Below are 17,249 nucleotides of genomic sequence, written 5' to 3'. Positions count from 1 at the left end.
TCCACTGAGGGTAGCGTGGGGCTCCCTAGGGGAACACAGAGTTAGGGTCAGTGACCGAATGTGTGTAAACATGGTGGAGCTGACAGGTTCACACCATGGTATTTTGGTATTTTATTAGGATCCCCATTAGAATGCGAAAGCACCAGCTACACTTTCTGGGGTCCACACAAAACATGAAACATTACATAATACAGAACATTAAATTGACAAGAACAGAACATCAATTTAAAAATGGCACACGTAGACTATATATCAATACAAATAAACAATTTATGTCAAATATAGGAGAGGCGTTGTACCGTGAGGTGTTGCTTTATTTGTTTTTTGAAACCAGGTCTGCTGTTCACTTGAGCAATATGAGATGGAAGGGAGTTCCATTGAATAATAGCTCTATATAATACTGTACACTTTCTTTAATTTGTTCTAGATTTGGGGACTGTGAAAAGACCCTTGGCGGCATGTCTAGTAGGGTAAGTGTGTGTGTCAGAGCTGTGTGTAAATTGACTTTGCAAACTATTTGGAATTTTCAACACATTCATGTTTCTTATAAAAAGATGAAGTGATGCAGTCAGTCTCTCCTGAACTATTAGCCAAGAGAGATTGGCATGCATAGTATTTATATTATCCCTCTGATTACAATGAAGTGCAAGGCGTGCAGCTCTGTTCTGGACCAGCTGCAGCTTAACTAGGCCTTTCCTTGCAACACTCGACCACACAAATGGACAATAATCAAGATAAGACTAAACTAGCACTGCAGGGCATGCTTTTTGGAGTGCGGTGTCAAACAAACAGAGCATCTCTTAATTAAGGACCGACCTCTCCCCATCGTTTCAACCATTGAATCTATGTTTTGACCATGACAGTTAACAATCTATTGTCACACCAAGTAACTTAGTCTCCTCAACTTGTTCAACAGCCACACCATTCATCACCAGATTCAGCTGAGGTCTAGAACTTACAGAATGATTTATACCAAATACAATGCCCTTAGTTTTAGAGATGTTCAGGAAAAGTTTATTACTGGCCACCCATTCCTAAACAGAATACAACTCTTTGCTAAGGGTTTCAGTGACTTCATTAGCTGTGGTTGCTGATGCGTAGATGGTTGAATCATCAGTATTCATGGACACATATGCTTTGTTTAATGCCAGGTCATAGGTAAAAATAGGAAAGAGTGGAGGGCTTAGAGAGCTGCCCTGCGGTACACCAAAGAGAAGCTCCCACAATATTCTTATATTCTTATTTCAACCAATCATTAGTCGTTTGTGTCAGTGCAGTACATGTTGAGTGACCGTCTCTATAAGCATGCTGGATGTCTGGCTCCCCTCCAGGCATGAGGACAAAGACTTTCCTCTAGGCTCAGATTTAACATATGAAAGATAGGAGTGGGTAAAGAGTCAGCTATAGAGTCAATGCCAGGAGGTTTGTCATTATTGATCGATAACTGGCAATTAACCTGTCAGTCTATGGTGTTGTTTTTTGTTTGAATTCTTTACGCGTTCGCTATGCGGGGGAAATGGCAAGACAAGCGGAACTACGTGGCTAAGAACTGTTGGAACGGGATTATTATCGTAGCAACACAGTTTTGGAGTGAAGGCAATCCCACGCTGTGTCAGATAGGTTTTTTGTGTCTACGGGTGTAGTTTGTAAAGGTTGTAGCATATGTATGTTAGGATGGGAACGTTATAATAATTAAGGAGGAAGCGTGAATTCATGCCAAGAATAAGAAGTGTGAAGTTTTTGATTTCCTCCCTTCTGTAATAAGCAGCCAATGAGGTATTTTTCCTTTATTCATGTGTTTAATCTGATACTGTTAAAGCTCCGGCTAAACTGTTTATGAATGTAAGCACTTCAGAGTTATACCAAGCTAATAAGTCACTCATAAGACAAGAAAGTTGTAAGAGTGTTCTTAACTGAATTTTCATTTACTTTATAGTTCACACGGAAGGTGATAAATCTGACAAAAAATACAGAGTAAAACCGCCAGTTAAAATCAAGGAACAGTTGTGCTCGTGGTTACTGGAGGGAGCTACATACAGTATTTTTTCCACCTCTCGAACACTAACTTTACAAAATTCTAAAAACTTGCAATGCTTTCCTTTCATTATTTTATTTAATTTTTATGCATGAGTACGATGGCTCACTGTTCATTGTTGGCATTTCTGCCTAAATGTGCCTACTTTGCCAATGGCGTAATCATTAAAATAATTGGCTACATCAAATGGCTTTGTGATAACTAAGCCATCTGATTCGATGAAAGTTGAATTTGTCTTTCTGCCCATAATTTAATTTAAAGTACTCCAAAGGTTTTTGATCTTGACTTCATAATACAGTTTCTTCTTTTTGTTGAGTTTATTAACATAATTTAAGCCAGTCAGAGTTGCTGACATATTTAAGTCACTCATTTTGCCCCATCTCTTTTTCAACCATACAGTTTTTCAATTCCTCATCAATCCATGGAGCCTTAAAGTAGTTGGTAATATCAGTTGGTTTTGTGATGAATGAGCCATCTGATTCAATGAAGGATGGAGCCGAGTTTGCCTTTTTCCCCAGAATTTCATTTAAGGTGCTCCAAAGCTTTTTATTATCATTCTTAATTTATCTTGGTTTAATAGTGTAGTTTCTTCTTCTTTTTTTCAGTTTAGTCATATGATTTCTCAATTTGCAATAAGTTTGCCAATCGGTTGTGCAGCCAGACTTATTTGCCATTCCCTTTGCCTCTTCCTTCTCAACCATACCATTTTTCAATTCCTCATCAATTCACAGGGATTTAACAGTTTTCATTTTCTTAATGGGTGCATGCATGCTTATTAGCAACTTCATAAATGTGTCAAGTGCAGTGTCTGTTTGCAGGAATGTGGTTCTGAATATAAAACATCTACACCTCCACCATTGGCATTTCTATATTTTCAATAAATGTTATAAACTTGTGTTGCTACCACTGTATCATCAAAGGTATTATCTAAGTGAGTTTTAGAGATACTCAGAATATGAATGTCATCTGTTACTAGCAAATTATTGATTAATGAAACTTGTTTCTTAAGCTACATATACAGTTGAAGTCGAAAGGTTACATACACCTTAGAGAAATATATTTCAACTCAGTTTTTCACAATTCCTGACATTTAATCCTAGTAAAAATCCCCTGTCTTGGGTCAGTTAGGATTGCCACTGTATTTTAAGAATGTGAAATGTCAGAATAATAGTTGAGATAAATATTTATTTCAGCATTTATTTATTTCATCACGTTCCCAGTGGGTCAAAAGTTTACATACACTCAATTAGTATATGGTAGCATTGCCTTTAAATTGTTTAACTTGGGTCAAGCGTTTCAGGTAGCCTTCCACAAGCTTCCCACAATAAGTTGGGTGAATTTTGGCCCATTCCTCCTGACAGAGCTGGTGTAACTGAGTCAGGTTTGTAGGCCTCCTTGCTCGTACACACCTTTTCAGTTCTGCCCACAAATTTTATATAGGATTGAGGTCAGGGCTTTGTGATGGCCACTCCAATATCTTGACTTTTTTTTTTTTTCTTGACCGGTTTCCTCCAGCATCTTCACAAGGTCCTTTGCTGTTGTTCTGGGCTTGATTTGCACTTTTCGCACCAAAGTACATTCATCTCTACGAGGCAGATCGCATCTCCTTCCTGAGCGGTTTGACGGCTGCGTGGTCCCATGGTGTTTATACTTGCGTACTATTATTTTTACAGATGAATGTGGAAATTGCTCCCAAGGATGAACCAGACTTGATAAGGGTCTACAATATTTTTTCTGAGGTCTTGGCTGATTTCTTTGGATTTTCCCATGATGTTAAGCAGAGGCACTGACTTTGAAGGTAGGCCTTGAAATATATCCACACCTCCAATTGACTCAAATTATGTCAATTAGCCTATCAGAAGCTTCTAAAGCCATGACATAATTTTCTGGAATTTTCCAAGCTGTTTAAAGGCACAGTCAACATAGTGTATGTGAACTTCTGACCCACTGGAAGTGTGATACAGTCAATTATAAGTTAAATAATTTGTCTGTCAACCGACTTGCCAAAACTATAGTTTGTTAACAAGATATTTGTGGAGTGGTTGAAAAACGAGTTTAATGACTCCAACCTAAGTGTCTGTAGACATACGACTTCAACTGTATTAACGTGGGCTCTTTTGAGCATTTATCTTCTGGGATTCTTACTTGCATTCATTGCTTTACTGTGAAGCTTAGCAGCAGTAGATGTTCTTTATGTTAGTGCAGGGTGAGCTCCTCACAGTGGACTTCCTCCCAGGGCACACCGGCTTAGTGCGAACAGTCGGCACATGATTACTGCATACAATAGCTGTAGGAATCAGAGGCATTCAGGGCAGTTAAAGGGACATCAATTAGGTTACTTATAGTGTCTACTGACAGCCCTGGTGTATTGTACAATTGTTGAAGCATTATGACAACTCTGTGACACAATGGTAGGGATTAGCTGAACTGGGCTTGAGTCATTGAGTTGTCATACAGTCTGGAATTGAACCAGGGTGTCTGTAGTGACATCTCTAACAATGAGATGCAGTGCCTTAGACCACTGCACCACTAGGCCCATTTAGTTTACAAATAATCCAGTGGTCAATTAGATTCTGTTTTTGTTGATGAGAGCTAGAAATTACTCAAAGACAATAACAGTTCAAATGTTTTATTGTAAACAGCTGTTATCTGATGTTCAGTCAAATTTAATGAAATATAGTTTGGTATTCTAGGCTAGCGTAACATTTTCTAATAAACTTCTGCATGTACAGTACTGTCCACACGTACACATTACAGAGCAATACTTTTTAGCCTGTAAAAGGCATATTATTGGCTGAAAGGTACTGGGTAGAGTGACAGGTTTGCAGAGGCATTTGAGGTCAGAGGTCAAATTGAGGTTGGGGTTAACAACAGCAGCTCATTTTACATCTGGGGGAAAAATGTCACATGCATGCTAAGGCAGGATACACACAGACCTGCACAGACATGAGACAGTGTATTCTTCCACTGTCTGACAAACAGATGGAAGATCAAACAAAAGAAGCTTCAAGTTCTGTGGGTCAACAAGTCCTGCATTAGCCTACTTCCATCAAATACAATTAGCCTGTCACACTCCCCTCAAGGGTGGATGATATATCAGTGATGTCATTCCATAAAATAAGAGGCCCCTTGTTGTAGAGTTCTAGTGAGTTCCATACTGTAACAGACATGCTGCTCTCCAATTCAATTCACACCATAATAAGACAAGCTATACAGTACAAATACAAATACAGTACAATCATCTGTGAACAAGACTGCTCCATTCCACTGCTCCATTCCAAAGATAAACCATTTACAAGCGACTCAAAGTTTGTTTTGTCTATGAATAATGGGAGCTCCTCTGTTTTTTTGTCTCCACCCAGGGTACAGAGCAGCACAGAGTCAGGGCAGTACAGTGAATGTGAACACAAGACCAGCATTTTCTTCTGTACTGTATGTTGGAGAGTACAGTCAGGTAGAATATCTTTGTCCTTGAGACAAAATATAACTTGCCTAACTTAAGAGATAGATGTGACTAACTGGACAGATCTTGACATGTATACAAATCCTAAAAGAATGGGTTACACCCTTAGCTGATAAAATGATTCATCATTGCTATCCTCAGGAGTACTGTACGAGCTGTGACTGAGGAAGGAAGGGAGAGAGAGATGGGGGGGGTGAAGAGGAAACGCAGCAATCAGGTGTGCTCTCATCCTCTGGGCATCCTCAAGAGGAAAGACGTCCCTTCCTGGCATTAAACATTTCCCAAATAAATACATTTAATATGGTTATTCTGATGGCCAATGTCTTCTTCTATTTGATTAAGGTGATGTTTAAATTAAACCTCTAATTTTTACAGAAATCCTTAAACTGAGTCCAGACTTCCTTGTAATGACATTACAGCTTTTTAAAAAGTCTGGAGATTCCTCCATTTACCTCCTGTTGACTCCTATAATTACTCTTCCCAGCTCTTTAAGTTGCTGGGCGGAAACGAGACGCACCTCGGCCAAATTACATCCTGCCTGGCCTCTAGTGGTATCTAGTCCATGTTCCCTGGGGGAGGGGGGGTCCTCTCATATATATACAACCACTCACTGTCCATCTGCCTGTCAGCACCTTAGGCTTAGTACAGAGCATCATGCTTATTGGAGGCCTCCAAACATTCCTTTAAAGAAGGTCTAGATGGCAGGTAGGCAGGCAGCTGAGACAACAGTTGGCGACGGCCCACCCATTAGGGCGTTAGGGGCGGCACCCCACTTGTGATTGGTCAAAGAAAATAGTACAAATATTTATGTATTTTAACATACATATATTTACAGTACAAGTCAAAAGTTTGGACACACCTACTAATTCAAGGGTTTTTTCTTTATTTATACTATTTTCTACATTCTAGAATAATAGTGAAGACATCAAAACTCTGAAATAACACATATGGAATCATATATTTTATATTTGAGATTCTTCAAAGTAGCCACTCTTTGCCTTGAAGAAGTGACTCCGGGATGCTGGCATTCTAGGCAGAGTTGCAAAAGAAAATCCATATCTCAGACTGTCTAATAAAAAGAAAATACTAAGATGGGCAAAAGAACACACTGGACAGAGGAACTCTGCCTAGAAGGCCAGCATCCCGAAGTCGCCTCTTCCCTGTTGACGTTGAGACTGGTGTTTTGCGGGTACTATTTAATGAAGCTGTCAGTTGAGGACTTGAGAGGCATCTGTTTCTCAAACTAGACACTATTGTACTTGTCCTCTTGCTCAGTTGTGCACCGGGGCCTCCCACTTCTCTTTCTATTCTTGTTAGAGCCAGTTTGCACAATTCTGTGAATCTCGCGTTGTACGAGATCTTGAGTTTCTTGGCAATCTTTCTCAGAACAGGAATAGACTGACAAGTTTCAGAAGAAAGTACTTTGTTTCTTTTTTGAGGGAGATTTTTTTTTTTACATTTAAAATGTATTTTACCTTCATTTAACTAGGCAAGTCAGTTAAGAACAGATTTTTATTTCAATGATGGACTAGGAACAGTGGGTTCAGGGGCAGAGAGACAGATTTGTATCTTGTCAGCTCGGGGGTTTGAACTTGCAACCTTCCGGTTACTAGTCCAACACTCTAACCAATAGGCTACCCTGCCGCCCCAGTAATTAAAACCCACAAATGCTGATGCTCCAGATACTCAAATACTCAACTAGTCAGAATAACAGTTTTCAGCTGTGCTAACATAATTGCAAAACGGTTTTCTAATTATCAATTAGCCTTTTAAAATGATAAACTTGTATTAGCTAACACAACGTGCCATTGGAACACAGGAGTGATGGTTGCTGATAATGGGCCTCTGTACGCCTATGTAGATAGTCTATTAAAAATCAGCCATTTCCAGCTACAATAGTAATTTACAACATTAACAATATCTACACTGTATTTCTGATCAATTTGATGTTATTTTAATGGACGAAAAATGTGCTTTTCATTCAAAAACAAGGACATTTCGAAGTGACCCCAAACTTTTGAACGGGAGTGTATACACATATATATATTTTTAGTCAAGCAGTTGCAAAAAAAACAGTATGTTATGGCACATCTTGATTGATGGCTGTCTGAGTGGACTAATCCATTGTGAAGGCTGGGATGGCACCAGTAGTACATTTACCATAAATGTACTACTACAATGTTTGTTTGGTTACCATCATTTCTGTTAATCCATTCAATATATTATTACTAGTCTTACCGTTGTCATTGTAGGAGGGGACACATTGTTTGCAGAGCACACAACCTAGGCTCCTGTCAATGTTGAGTAAGTACACGCACCTGATTCCGCTAAGAAGTAGGCCTAGGCTACCTGGCCTGTGCGCAAATGTAGGCTTATAAAATGTGCCCATTTGGGGATCTGATAGTGTTTCTAATCGTCTTAACTCAACACCACTAATGAATTGTGCCGCTTCTCAAAGCAATTTTGTATTCACCTCAAACAGCAAGTAAAAGAAGTCTGTATTTACATCCATTGAGAATTTAAAAAGTTCCTTAATGTAGCCTACTTGAAAAATAATTCCAGCTCTCTGTAATGTTCTGATCTGGTGGAAATGTCATAAAATAGGCCTACCTGATTACTTCCTGTCCCTTGAAAAAATAGACTACAGTTGTGTCTCTCTGGAGCTCAGCTCAGGGCACTGGAAACTGAGGGTCCAGGATATTTTATACAATGTTGCAAGTTTGTTGGCACAAGCTTTGGGCTGGACCAAGTTGATTGTATTGACTATGTTTCAAAGATCCTCGCAGACAGGCCATGCGCAGCTAATGTGATTTATTTTTATATTTTCTACCTGCAGGCTGCAATGTCATTTATTAGCTTCATGTAGGTGATTTTTACATAGTTGGCAAAGTACTTTTAGATTTCTATAATCGTAATTTAGATGACAATGATTTTGAGATACAAAGACTTTATTATAAAAGAAATGAAACAACTTCAGGAGCATAATTACAGAATCTGCGAAGACCAGCAGCAGCGGGAGGAGGTGGTTTGGGAACAGGTTTTTTTCTTCTGGTTAGGTCATCTTGATCTCTGGCTCCCTCAAGTAATTTGTGTGTCTTAATTATTTAACCACAGTGTGCTTAAAGCATCAGACAAGCTCAGTAGCCTACATATAGTTGATTTTATTCAAACACACATTTAAGATTTTTTGTCAGGGACACCACTAAAATCAGACATCTACGTCAAAGAAGAGTCGAAGGATAGAGGAATACACTTGCTAGAACCTTCTCATTGTGGACCTGGTAGGAGGGTGGCTTATTGTCTTCCCCCATGTTGTTCATCAGGTTTTTCTGTAGGTGGCAGGGTGACATGTTGTGTGGACTAAAACAGCATAAAACCAGGTGTGATCAAATTAATTAGCAAACAACAATGATTTCGAGAAACATTGAGAAATAGTTTGGATGTTTTGGTTATATTAACCAGTTATCTACCTTTAATAAGCAGATAGCTGGTAGCTAGTTAGCTCCCATGCCAAGTTAATTAAAAATTAAAGTTAACTGGCAAACTCATCATGCTTTGCGACATTATGTTAGCTTGCAATCACCAGTTACTGGATCTCCAGATAATGTGCTTTCACTTATTGCATCTGCATGCTTGTTGCGTTCTCCCTGGTGTACTCATTTGTTCATGAGCTGGCTGCTTATTCTAAATAGTATAATCTAATCTGTTCAAAACAGTAGCAGCATGTGCAACAGTGGTCATTCAGTTTTTGACATGAAAAAGTGATAGTTGTATTTATGCTGCTGCTCAAGTGCACAGATCGCTTTATACATATTCTCAAAAAAACTACCTGTAGTTCGAAAACTTGGTATCCTATATCTGTCGTGCTGCTTTGTCGACAACTCCAACCACCTCGCACCCCGGGTATTCAGACAATCAGTGGCCCCCACTGGTCTGTAGACAACAGAGGGTGAAAAAAGAGAACCATCTGATGACAGACTTGGCCAAGCATGTCGTTACATGTCAGCAACACTGTAGTTAGCTGTGCACAGACAGGAAATCTGTCATCTAGGGCCTGCAGATAATGCCTCCGCTTGGTTCCCAGTGCAGTCACAACAATTAGCATTGGTAATAACACCAGTCACATTAGTAATAATAAACATGTTCTCAAAGGGTGAGGAATTATCATGTATAGATACAGTAGTACAGTACTACATAATGAAAATCACAATCTAGGACACTTTAAACCAAGACTGCAGCCAGCCAGGTGACCAAGCAGATTTTTGACACTTGTTTTAATCCAAAAACATCTCAAGCGCCCTTATTGAAGAATGGCATTCCAGAAATTGTACGATAGAGTCACAAACAAAACCAAGAGCCTGCTCTGGAGTGCACATTGGCACCAGTAGAGAGAATCCTCTAGGCCCATCTCTCCTTCCCCTTCTCCGCGCACACAGTATTACTATCCTACCTAAAATTGACTTCCATTCAAAATCCTATTTCCCTAACCCCTAACCCTCATCGTAACCCTAAAATAGCCTCTGTCCTCGTGGGGACTTGAGAGATTTTTCTTATCCTTGTGGTGACCCACCGACCCACACACAGACCCACACACACACTCTGCTTCTTGGACTCGCTGTGCTCTCTGCATGGCTGTGTTATTGGCAGTGTGTCATGATCTCCCATTGCCAGCGTTACTGTAATCAGTGGTCCATTATACACAACAGGTCTCTCTGAATGGACGGGCAAGGATGACAAAAACACTTGTGCTGGGGAGGACAGTGCCCTGCAGCATACTAAAATGTCCAGGCTCGCTCTCTGTCCTTCTCCCCTCTCTGTCGTTATCTCTCAATTCAATTACATTTCAATTATAGGGCTTCATTGGCATGGGAAACATATGTTTACAATGCCAAAGCAAGTGAAATAGATAATAAACGAGAGAAATAAACAATAAAACATTAACAGTAAACATTACTCACAAAGGTTCAAAAAGAATAAAGACATTTTAAAATGTCATTATCTGTATATACAGTGTTGTACTGATGTTCAAATACTTAACGTACAAAAGGGAAAATACATAAATATAGGTTGTATTTACGACGGTGTTTGTTCTTCTCTGGTTGCCCTTTTCTTGTGGCAACAGGTCACAAATCTTGCTACTGTGGTATTTCAGTTTATCAAAATTGCCTTTGTTTTCTAATTCTTTTTGGGTCTGTGTAATCTGAGGGAAATATGCATCTCTAATATGGTCATACATTTGGCAGGAGGTTATGAAGTGCAGCTCAGTTTCCACCTCATTTTGTGTTCAACGTGCACATAGCCTGTCTTCTCTTGAGAACCGGGTCTGCCTTCGGCGGCCTTTCTCAATAGCAAGGCTATGCTCAGTCTGTACATAGTAAAAGATTGGTCAGGTATTGTGTATAAACAATCTCTTTACGTTCAAATAGCATTCTAGTTTTTTTATAAATTCTTTCCACTGTGTCAAGTAATTATTTTTGGTTAGGTTAGATCTAATTGTGTTTCTGTCTTGGGGCTCTGTTTGTGAACAGAGCCCCAGGACCAGCTTGCTTAGGAGACTCTTCCCCAGGTTAATTTCTCTGTAGGTGTTGGCTTTGTTATGGAAGGTTTGGGAATCGCTCCCATTTAGGCGGTTGTGGAATAAAATGTCTCTTTTCTGGATTTTGATAATTAGCGGGTATCGGCCTAATTCTGCTCTGCATGCATTTTTTGGTGTTTTACGTTGTACACTAAGGATATTTTACAACTGTTTTGTTGCAGAGTCTCAATTTGGCCTTAGTCCCATTTTGTGAATTCTTGGTTGGTGAGCAGACCCCAGACCTCGCAACCATAAAGGGCAATGTGTTCTATCACTGACTCGAGTATTTTTAGCCAAATACTAATTGGTATGTTGAATTTTAGGTTCCTTTTGATAACATAGAAGGCCCTTCTTGCATTGTCTCTCTTTCTCTCTCTCTCTCTCTCTGTCTCTGTGTGTGTGGACAAGGGGCCAGGCAGAGCAGTTTTATGACATGCTGAGGAAGAGCAGTTGAAACATCACAGTGAGAGAGAGATTGAGAGAGCAGCCTGCAGTCTGTCAGCCCTCAAGGAGTGGAACTTAAAGGATATTGGATATTTCTCTCATTAGAAATGTAGAGTTCCAACGCACATTAGGAATGATCATTTGTCAGCAATAACAGCTGATATAGCAGAGCAGTTTGCATACAGTGGGAAATTAGAGTCCATAAGGAGAAATTAAATAGATCTACAGAGCGAGTTAGCAGTAACTCAATGTATACCATTCCATAGCTAAATATCATGTTCATAGCTGCTTTCTAGAGCCTCTGACAGGCCTGAAATGTTAGCTGGCCTAGATACAGGGATCAATATAAGCCAGAGGAGCAGCATGGCATTTCACATCAACAGCTGTAATTACAGTATATGGGTGTCTGGTGTGGGAAACACACTTCAATAGCATGCCCTAGGGTTAGGGTTAAAGCTGCACTGGCTTTCTTAGGGTCCCTGGTGTATAGACATTTGGACACGTGGAGGGATCAGGCACTATCGAGTGTCTACACTGAGAATATGAGAATGAATCAGAGATCCCCAAATTGAAGTGTAGTCCAGAACAACAGCAGAGATCCATTCCTGTGGTGTCATAAACAGTGCTAGGCAACACACACCCATCACTGAAGAACACAGCAAGCTTTTGACAAATTGCAGTGCATGTAAGATCTTGTCCTCTTGTCCTGTGCTTGAAATTTATGATGATGATACTCTTTAGAAAGAGTACCTCTGGCAGAATATTCAAGTTAGACCTTTTCTGAAAATACAGAATACCTTTTTGCTTAATTTTGTTGTCTCCCAATACGATCTAAGCAAGGCCAGCCATCTTACTCATTTGACCATTTTTTCACAGAATGTCACTATGTCAGTGTGTGAGGCAATAGTGGAGAGGGAGAAGCCAAATAGGTCGTTGTTAGCTGCCCAGCTAGTAGCTCAGGAAGCATTTTAATGTCAGTAGAACAACATTCTCTCCCAACCTCAAATTACAACAAATGACAACAGGTCAGTTCAAAACGTTGATATTTACAGTAATATGCATTATGCTGACTTCAGAGTGGGTACTGGAGATAGGGTGACTAACGAAACTCCTAAACACTAACATACTGACTACATCGGCCACACATGCACTCCCCGTGCGCCATTGTGCACATGCTGATTTTGTCCATCCACACCAGACATGATTATGACATGCAGGTTAAAATACCAAAATCTACTTTTAATCAAATATATTAATTATGTGTGAAACACACATAAAACATTCATGGACATCTGGCTAGTTGCTATTGCTAGCTAGTTTGTCCGGGGAGATTTACAAAAAACCCAATGTACGTCACTCTGGATAAGAGCGTCTGCTAAATGACTTAAATGTAATGTAATGTAAATGTTGTTATTTTATCTGACATGCATATGGTCCTCTTTTTAGCTGGTTCTTTGTATAATTTTGACCCGAAGTCATATAAAATCGTGAGTTTCTCTGCTCCGACGAACAATCCACAGATTAAAAAGGGAAACCTAGTTTTTAGTTAGTTATCTTTAATTCATTTATCCTTGTTTGTCTTTCAAGCATCCACGTGGGTTTCTATCTTCCTGATAACCAATAAGGAGGGGACTTGCAGCACGTGGAGTGTCTCAAATAAAACCACTTTCTACTTTGTCGCTTGGCTACGCAGACATGTACATTTATTTTGCAATACTTGCACGCGCAACGTGGCCAGTGTGGTTTGTATGTAATAGTGACAATTGAATAGTGTAAATGACAAGACGTTATAGGAGAAAGTCATAGATCCATAGTGTCCAAAAATATTGACAACGGAACAAGAAGCTTCACAGCTCGAGTCCAATTCTGAACACAGATGTTCACAGCTGGTAAATACACATTTTGGTGACAAATCTCCCATGTCCACCTCCAGAACGAAGGAAGTAAAGCCCAGTCAGTCAGTTTCACACCCAGCTATGGCTGTGCGATGTGCTGATCCACATTACATCTCAGTGCTCCTCAGTGGTGAATGGGAGGATTTACTGCATGATCGCACAACAGTCCTCTGAAAAATGGGAAGTATGCTCCTCTCTGCAGACTGCTATGCACTCTGGCCCGACTCTCACCCTCTGCCAGACACTCTGAGGCTTTCCCATAAGCCTCTACCCACTGGATGGACTTACAGACCCGACACACACACTTTAGGGAATTAGTTATTCTGTCCAGCTGCATCTGTGATCGACAATAACAACCAGCAAAAGAATAACAACAGAGGCTCCCCAATCTGAAATCAACCCTCTGGTATGAAGCTATGGACAAACTAGGTGGGATGCTGAAGGAGTTATGGTTTGATTCTTAGCATGTAAGGCTAAGCCAGGAACCAGAGCTGCTGAGCCAAAATAAAGATGGAAGTTTAGGGCATGATGGTGATGTACCTGTGGTGTTTGTTCTACAGGAGGAAGTCTTATGCATGGTAGAGCGTGCCGTCTAAAGGCCCAGGGTTCACTTCACCTGACTGCTCAGCTAGAGAACCACTGACTGCAGTAGACCTGGGTACAGCAGAGTCTTCACACTCCCCAAATACCAGAGATCCCTTTTTAGGAGTCCTTACCAGGGGTAGAGGCATCTGTACTCACAGCAGCCAAGTGGCCTGGCTATTTGCTAAGCAAATTACAGATAGTGTGTGCAAATTTCACAGGCTCTCAACTCTTCCCCCAGTGCTGATGCAAAGTGAACTGGACAAGCATGGAGCCAGACAATACAATAGCAGATCAAAGTGCTCACCGTATCTAAACCATCTTTTAGCAGCCTAGCCCGAGGCGCATAGATTCCTGGAATACTGTTTGATCGGATGTGGTTATAGGCTACTCTGATTCAAATGAGACTTTTCTGATTAATACAAGTGTTACCAAAGAAAGTTCCAGTTCAGTGGAGTCATGCACTTGCTTGATTGAGGAATGCTATACATGACTAAGTGAATTTGTTGAAATGGAGTTAGGGTGCTCTGGAACACTTTCTAAAGTGTTTGAATCAAACTTCATGATACACTGTACAACGTTTGGCTATATAAGTATTCCAATACTATTTTGGATTAGGCTAAAATCTATAAACTAGACTTAATCAGAAACTAACGGGTAATGTATTATACAGTAATGCTACAGTAAATTTGCTCAGTTATGACAATACTTTATCATTCGCAAACAGTTTATAATCAGTAGCCTGGTTTATTAGTTTATAGACTAGTTTATTAATCAGAAATGAATAGTGAACCTGTAATAACTCTGATGGAAAGTATTGTTTATATGTTCAGGCCTTAATTGTCTTGGTAAGGAGTGGATAGAAATCATAATTACATTTAGGTTGCACTTGATACTATGCAATCTAGTTTAATATCATGCACCTGTACCCCGGGAAAAAATAACAGAGGGGAACCATAACTTTCGGCATTGAGTTTGTACAGAACATCTAGAAATTCATCACAATTTTGTCATTGGTGTGACAACCACGTTCCTGCCAATTTCGTACATTGACATTTCTGAAAGACTAAAGACTGTATGCATGAGAAAGATACAATTATACATTCATTTGTTTTGTTCTTGCACGTTTCAAAGCATAAAGGTTTACAATAGTTGCAGAAATAACAGAACCCACAGGATACATTATTATGAGACACTCGTCTCTGAATTGACAAACCGATACATGTTGGCAAAGACAACTCGCCACGTTTTAAAACAGCGCACCCGGGCGAACGATCACTCACTTTGTTTGCAGAGAAAACATGTAAGTTAGATCTCTTCCATTCGTAGAATACCGTCCAAATACAGCTGAACATAATGTACTGGTTATATTACTGTATTGTAAATCATAAAATTACTTTCAAACAATCTTGAAGTTCGGGAATATTTTCCACAACACATAGAACTCACCATATTTCGAATCCTGATGAATATCGTTATTTTTCCTAGTTCCACAGTAAAGATGTGCAAACAAATCCCTGTCAAACACTGAGGAAGAACTTCTTCTACTCCTATAAATGAATTGTCCCTTTTTCCATTTTCCTCGACTGAAATTATCCAAGTTCTTCCCATCGCCATCCCGAGTCCATGCAAGACCTCGCCTCCTTCTCAGTCATTGGTGGAGATTCGGGTGCGAAGCCTTAATTGGCTCAAAAGGCCCTCAATTACATTCCTGAGATCCTCCTCCTAGGATTTATAATGCGTTGTTAACCGAGTGGGAAGGTGTTATTTACAATATACGACTGGGAAAAATCCACTTAAATGCCCCTCCAATTCGTAATTTCTAGTGGGAAACTTGTATATTATCCCTGAGCTCCGATTTGTTCCACATGCTGACCTCTACCACCTTGCTACTTGGTTATGAACGCACCAGAAGTACATGCGCTCCAATATGTACCACGTGATCAGTGAGGCAGCTCCCTTGGAACAGCTGGGCACCAATTCTTCATCGGTGTGGATGTTGAGAAGCATAAAAAGCACATACTTACAAACTGTCTTTCAAATGATCCACCATGATCCACCATTGGTGTATATTATTTAATGTCCATATCATTGTGAAGTATTGCGACTTTACAGTCTCATCATAAACTGACTATGCCATGTCAAACTTGTTGAAGTACTACACACACTTCTCACTCATTTGTTGATTTCTTCACACATGTCGCATGCGTGAATTCTGTAGGTCTATGGAGAGTTCACAGTCAACATTGCATTGAAGTCAAAAGTATTTATTCTTGTTTGAATTAATAAACAGTAAACAATGCCCAACAATCTATGAACTCCATGCTGATGTCCATCTAGTCTTGACAAAAATGTGATTGTGCCAAGCCTCTCCATAAGCCAAAATCTGTAATACATTAAATGAGGTCATAGACAGTTCCCCTTACATTTGAAAAATACCACAAACTAATCCATTATCCATATTGTATCCCTAAAGTTGCCTAAAATGAGTGAGCACCCATCACTGAGATCATCCCAGAGGCCTTGAGCATTCATCTAATCCTATAGCACCATCTCATGGATACATTACATATTGAATTACATTCATGATGCACAGCAGTGGCTAGTCTTTCTGGTCATGCTGAGATTAAAAACCTTGCTATCTTATCTTGATTATTGTCCAGTCATATGTTCAAGTTCTGCAAAGAAAGATCTAGTTAAGCTGCAGCTGGCAGAGAACAGAGCCGCACATCTTGCTCTTCATTGTAATCCGAGAGCGAATACACACATCGCCGACACACACACTTACCCCACCAGACATGCCAAGATGGCAGCATGTCAAGTCGTTTGTCTGTGACTAGTAGATTTGAACCTACTAATAAGCTATTAATTTATGATTGAGTAAATCCACAATTTCCTTGTTGTGTAGTGCAAACTATTTTGTTTTGCTGGTGTTCTCTGCCTGACTCTCAGAGGCAGCTCAACAATCCCCAACCCGTTTTCTCAGTCGACCCATACAGACTCACATACAGACTCATACATACACACTGTCCCTCTCTCCCCTTACCTTTCCTTGGCCTCTATTTCTTACATCTTTCAGATAAAATGACAATTTTTGTGGTGTTGCTTTGTGCACTGACTTTACTGAACTCTGGAGAAAACTAACAATTGCCGCTGGGAGAGTACATCTGACAATGTGCTATTTTTCACTCGGTCCACTCGTCCAAGTGCCGATGCATTTGCGGCATGATGTGAACATTACAAACTTGTGTCACT

The 17,249-nt window shown here is 40.0% G+C and overlaps 1 protein-coding gene across 4 annotated transcripts in view; it reads right to left on the bottom strand.

The window, feature by feature from the left end:
* arhgef10 (Rho guanine nucleotide exchange factor (GEF) 10) overlaps positions 1-15,800 on the bottom strand; it is a 76,181-nt gene extending 60,381 nt beyond the window's left edge. The window contains exons 1-2 of one of the 4 annotated variants that reach the window (XM_052486123.1): positions 15,444-15,800; positions 4,181-4,322 (exon numbers count right to left, since the gene is read on the bottom strand). In XM_052486123.1, coding sequence (XP_052342083.1) covers positions 4,181-4,190 — 10 coding nt within the window. In that variant the 5' untranslated portion in view covers positions 4,191-4,322; positions 15,444-15,800. The remainder of the gene's footprint in view (positions 1-4,180; positions 4,323-15,443) is intronic. The other 3 variants (XM_052486125.1, XM_052486122.1, XM_052486124.1) reach the window with 3 other exon arrangements.
* Positions 15,801-17,249: the final 1,449 nt, after the last annotated feature.

Source organism: Oncorhynchus keta, chromosome 29 (genome assembly GCF_023373465.1).
Source record: "Oncorhynchus keta strain PuntledgeMale-10-30-2019 chromosome 29, Oket_V2, whole genome shotgun sequence".
NCBI classification, from domain to species: Eukaryota; Metazoa; Chordata; class Actinopteri; order Salmoniformes; family Salmonidae; genus Oncorhynchus; species Oncorhynchus keta.
The sequence above is the reverse complement of the archived record's forward strand: the minus strand, read 5'-3'. Positions and strand labels throughout refer to the sequence as shown.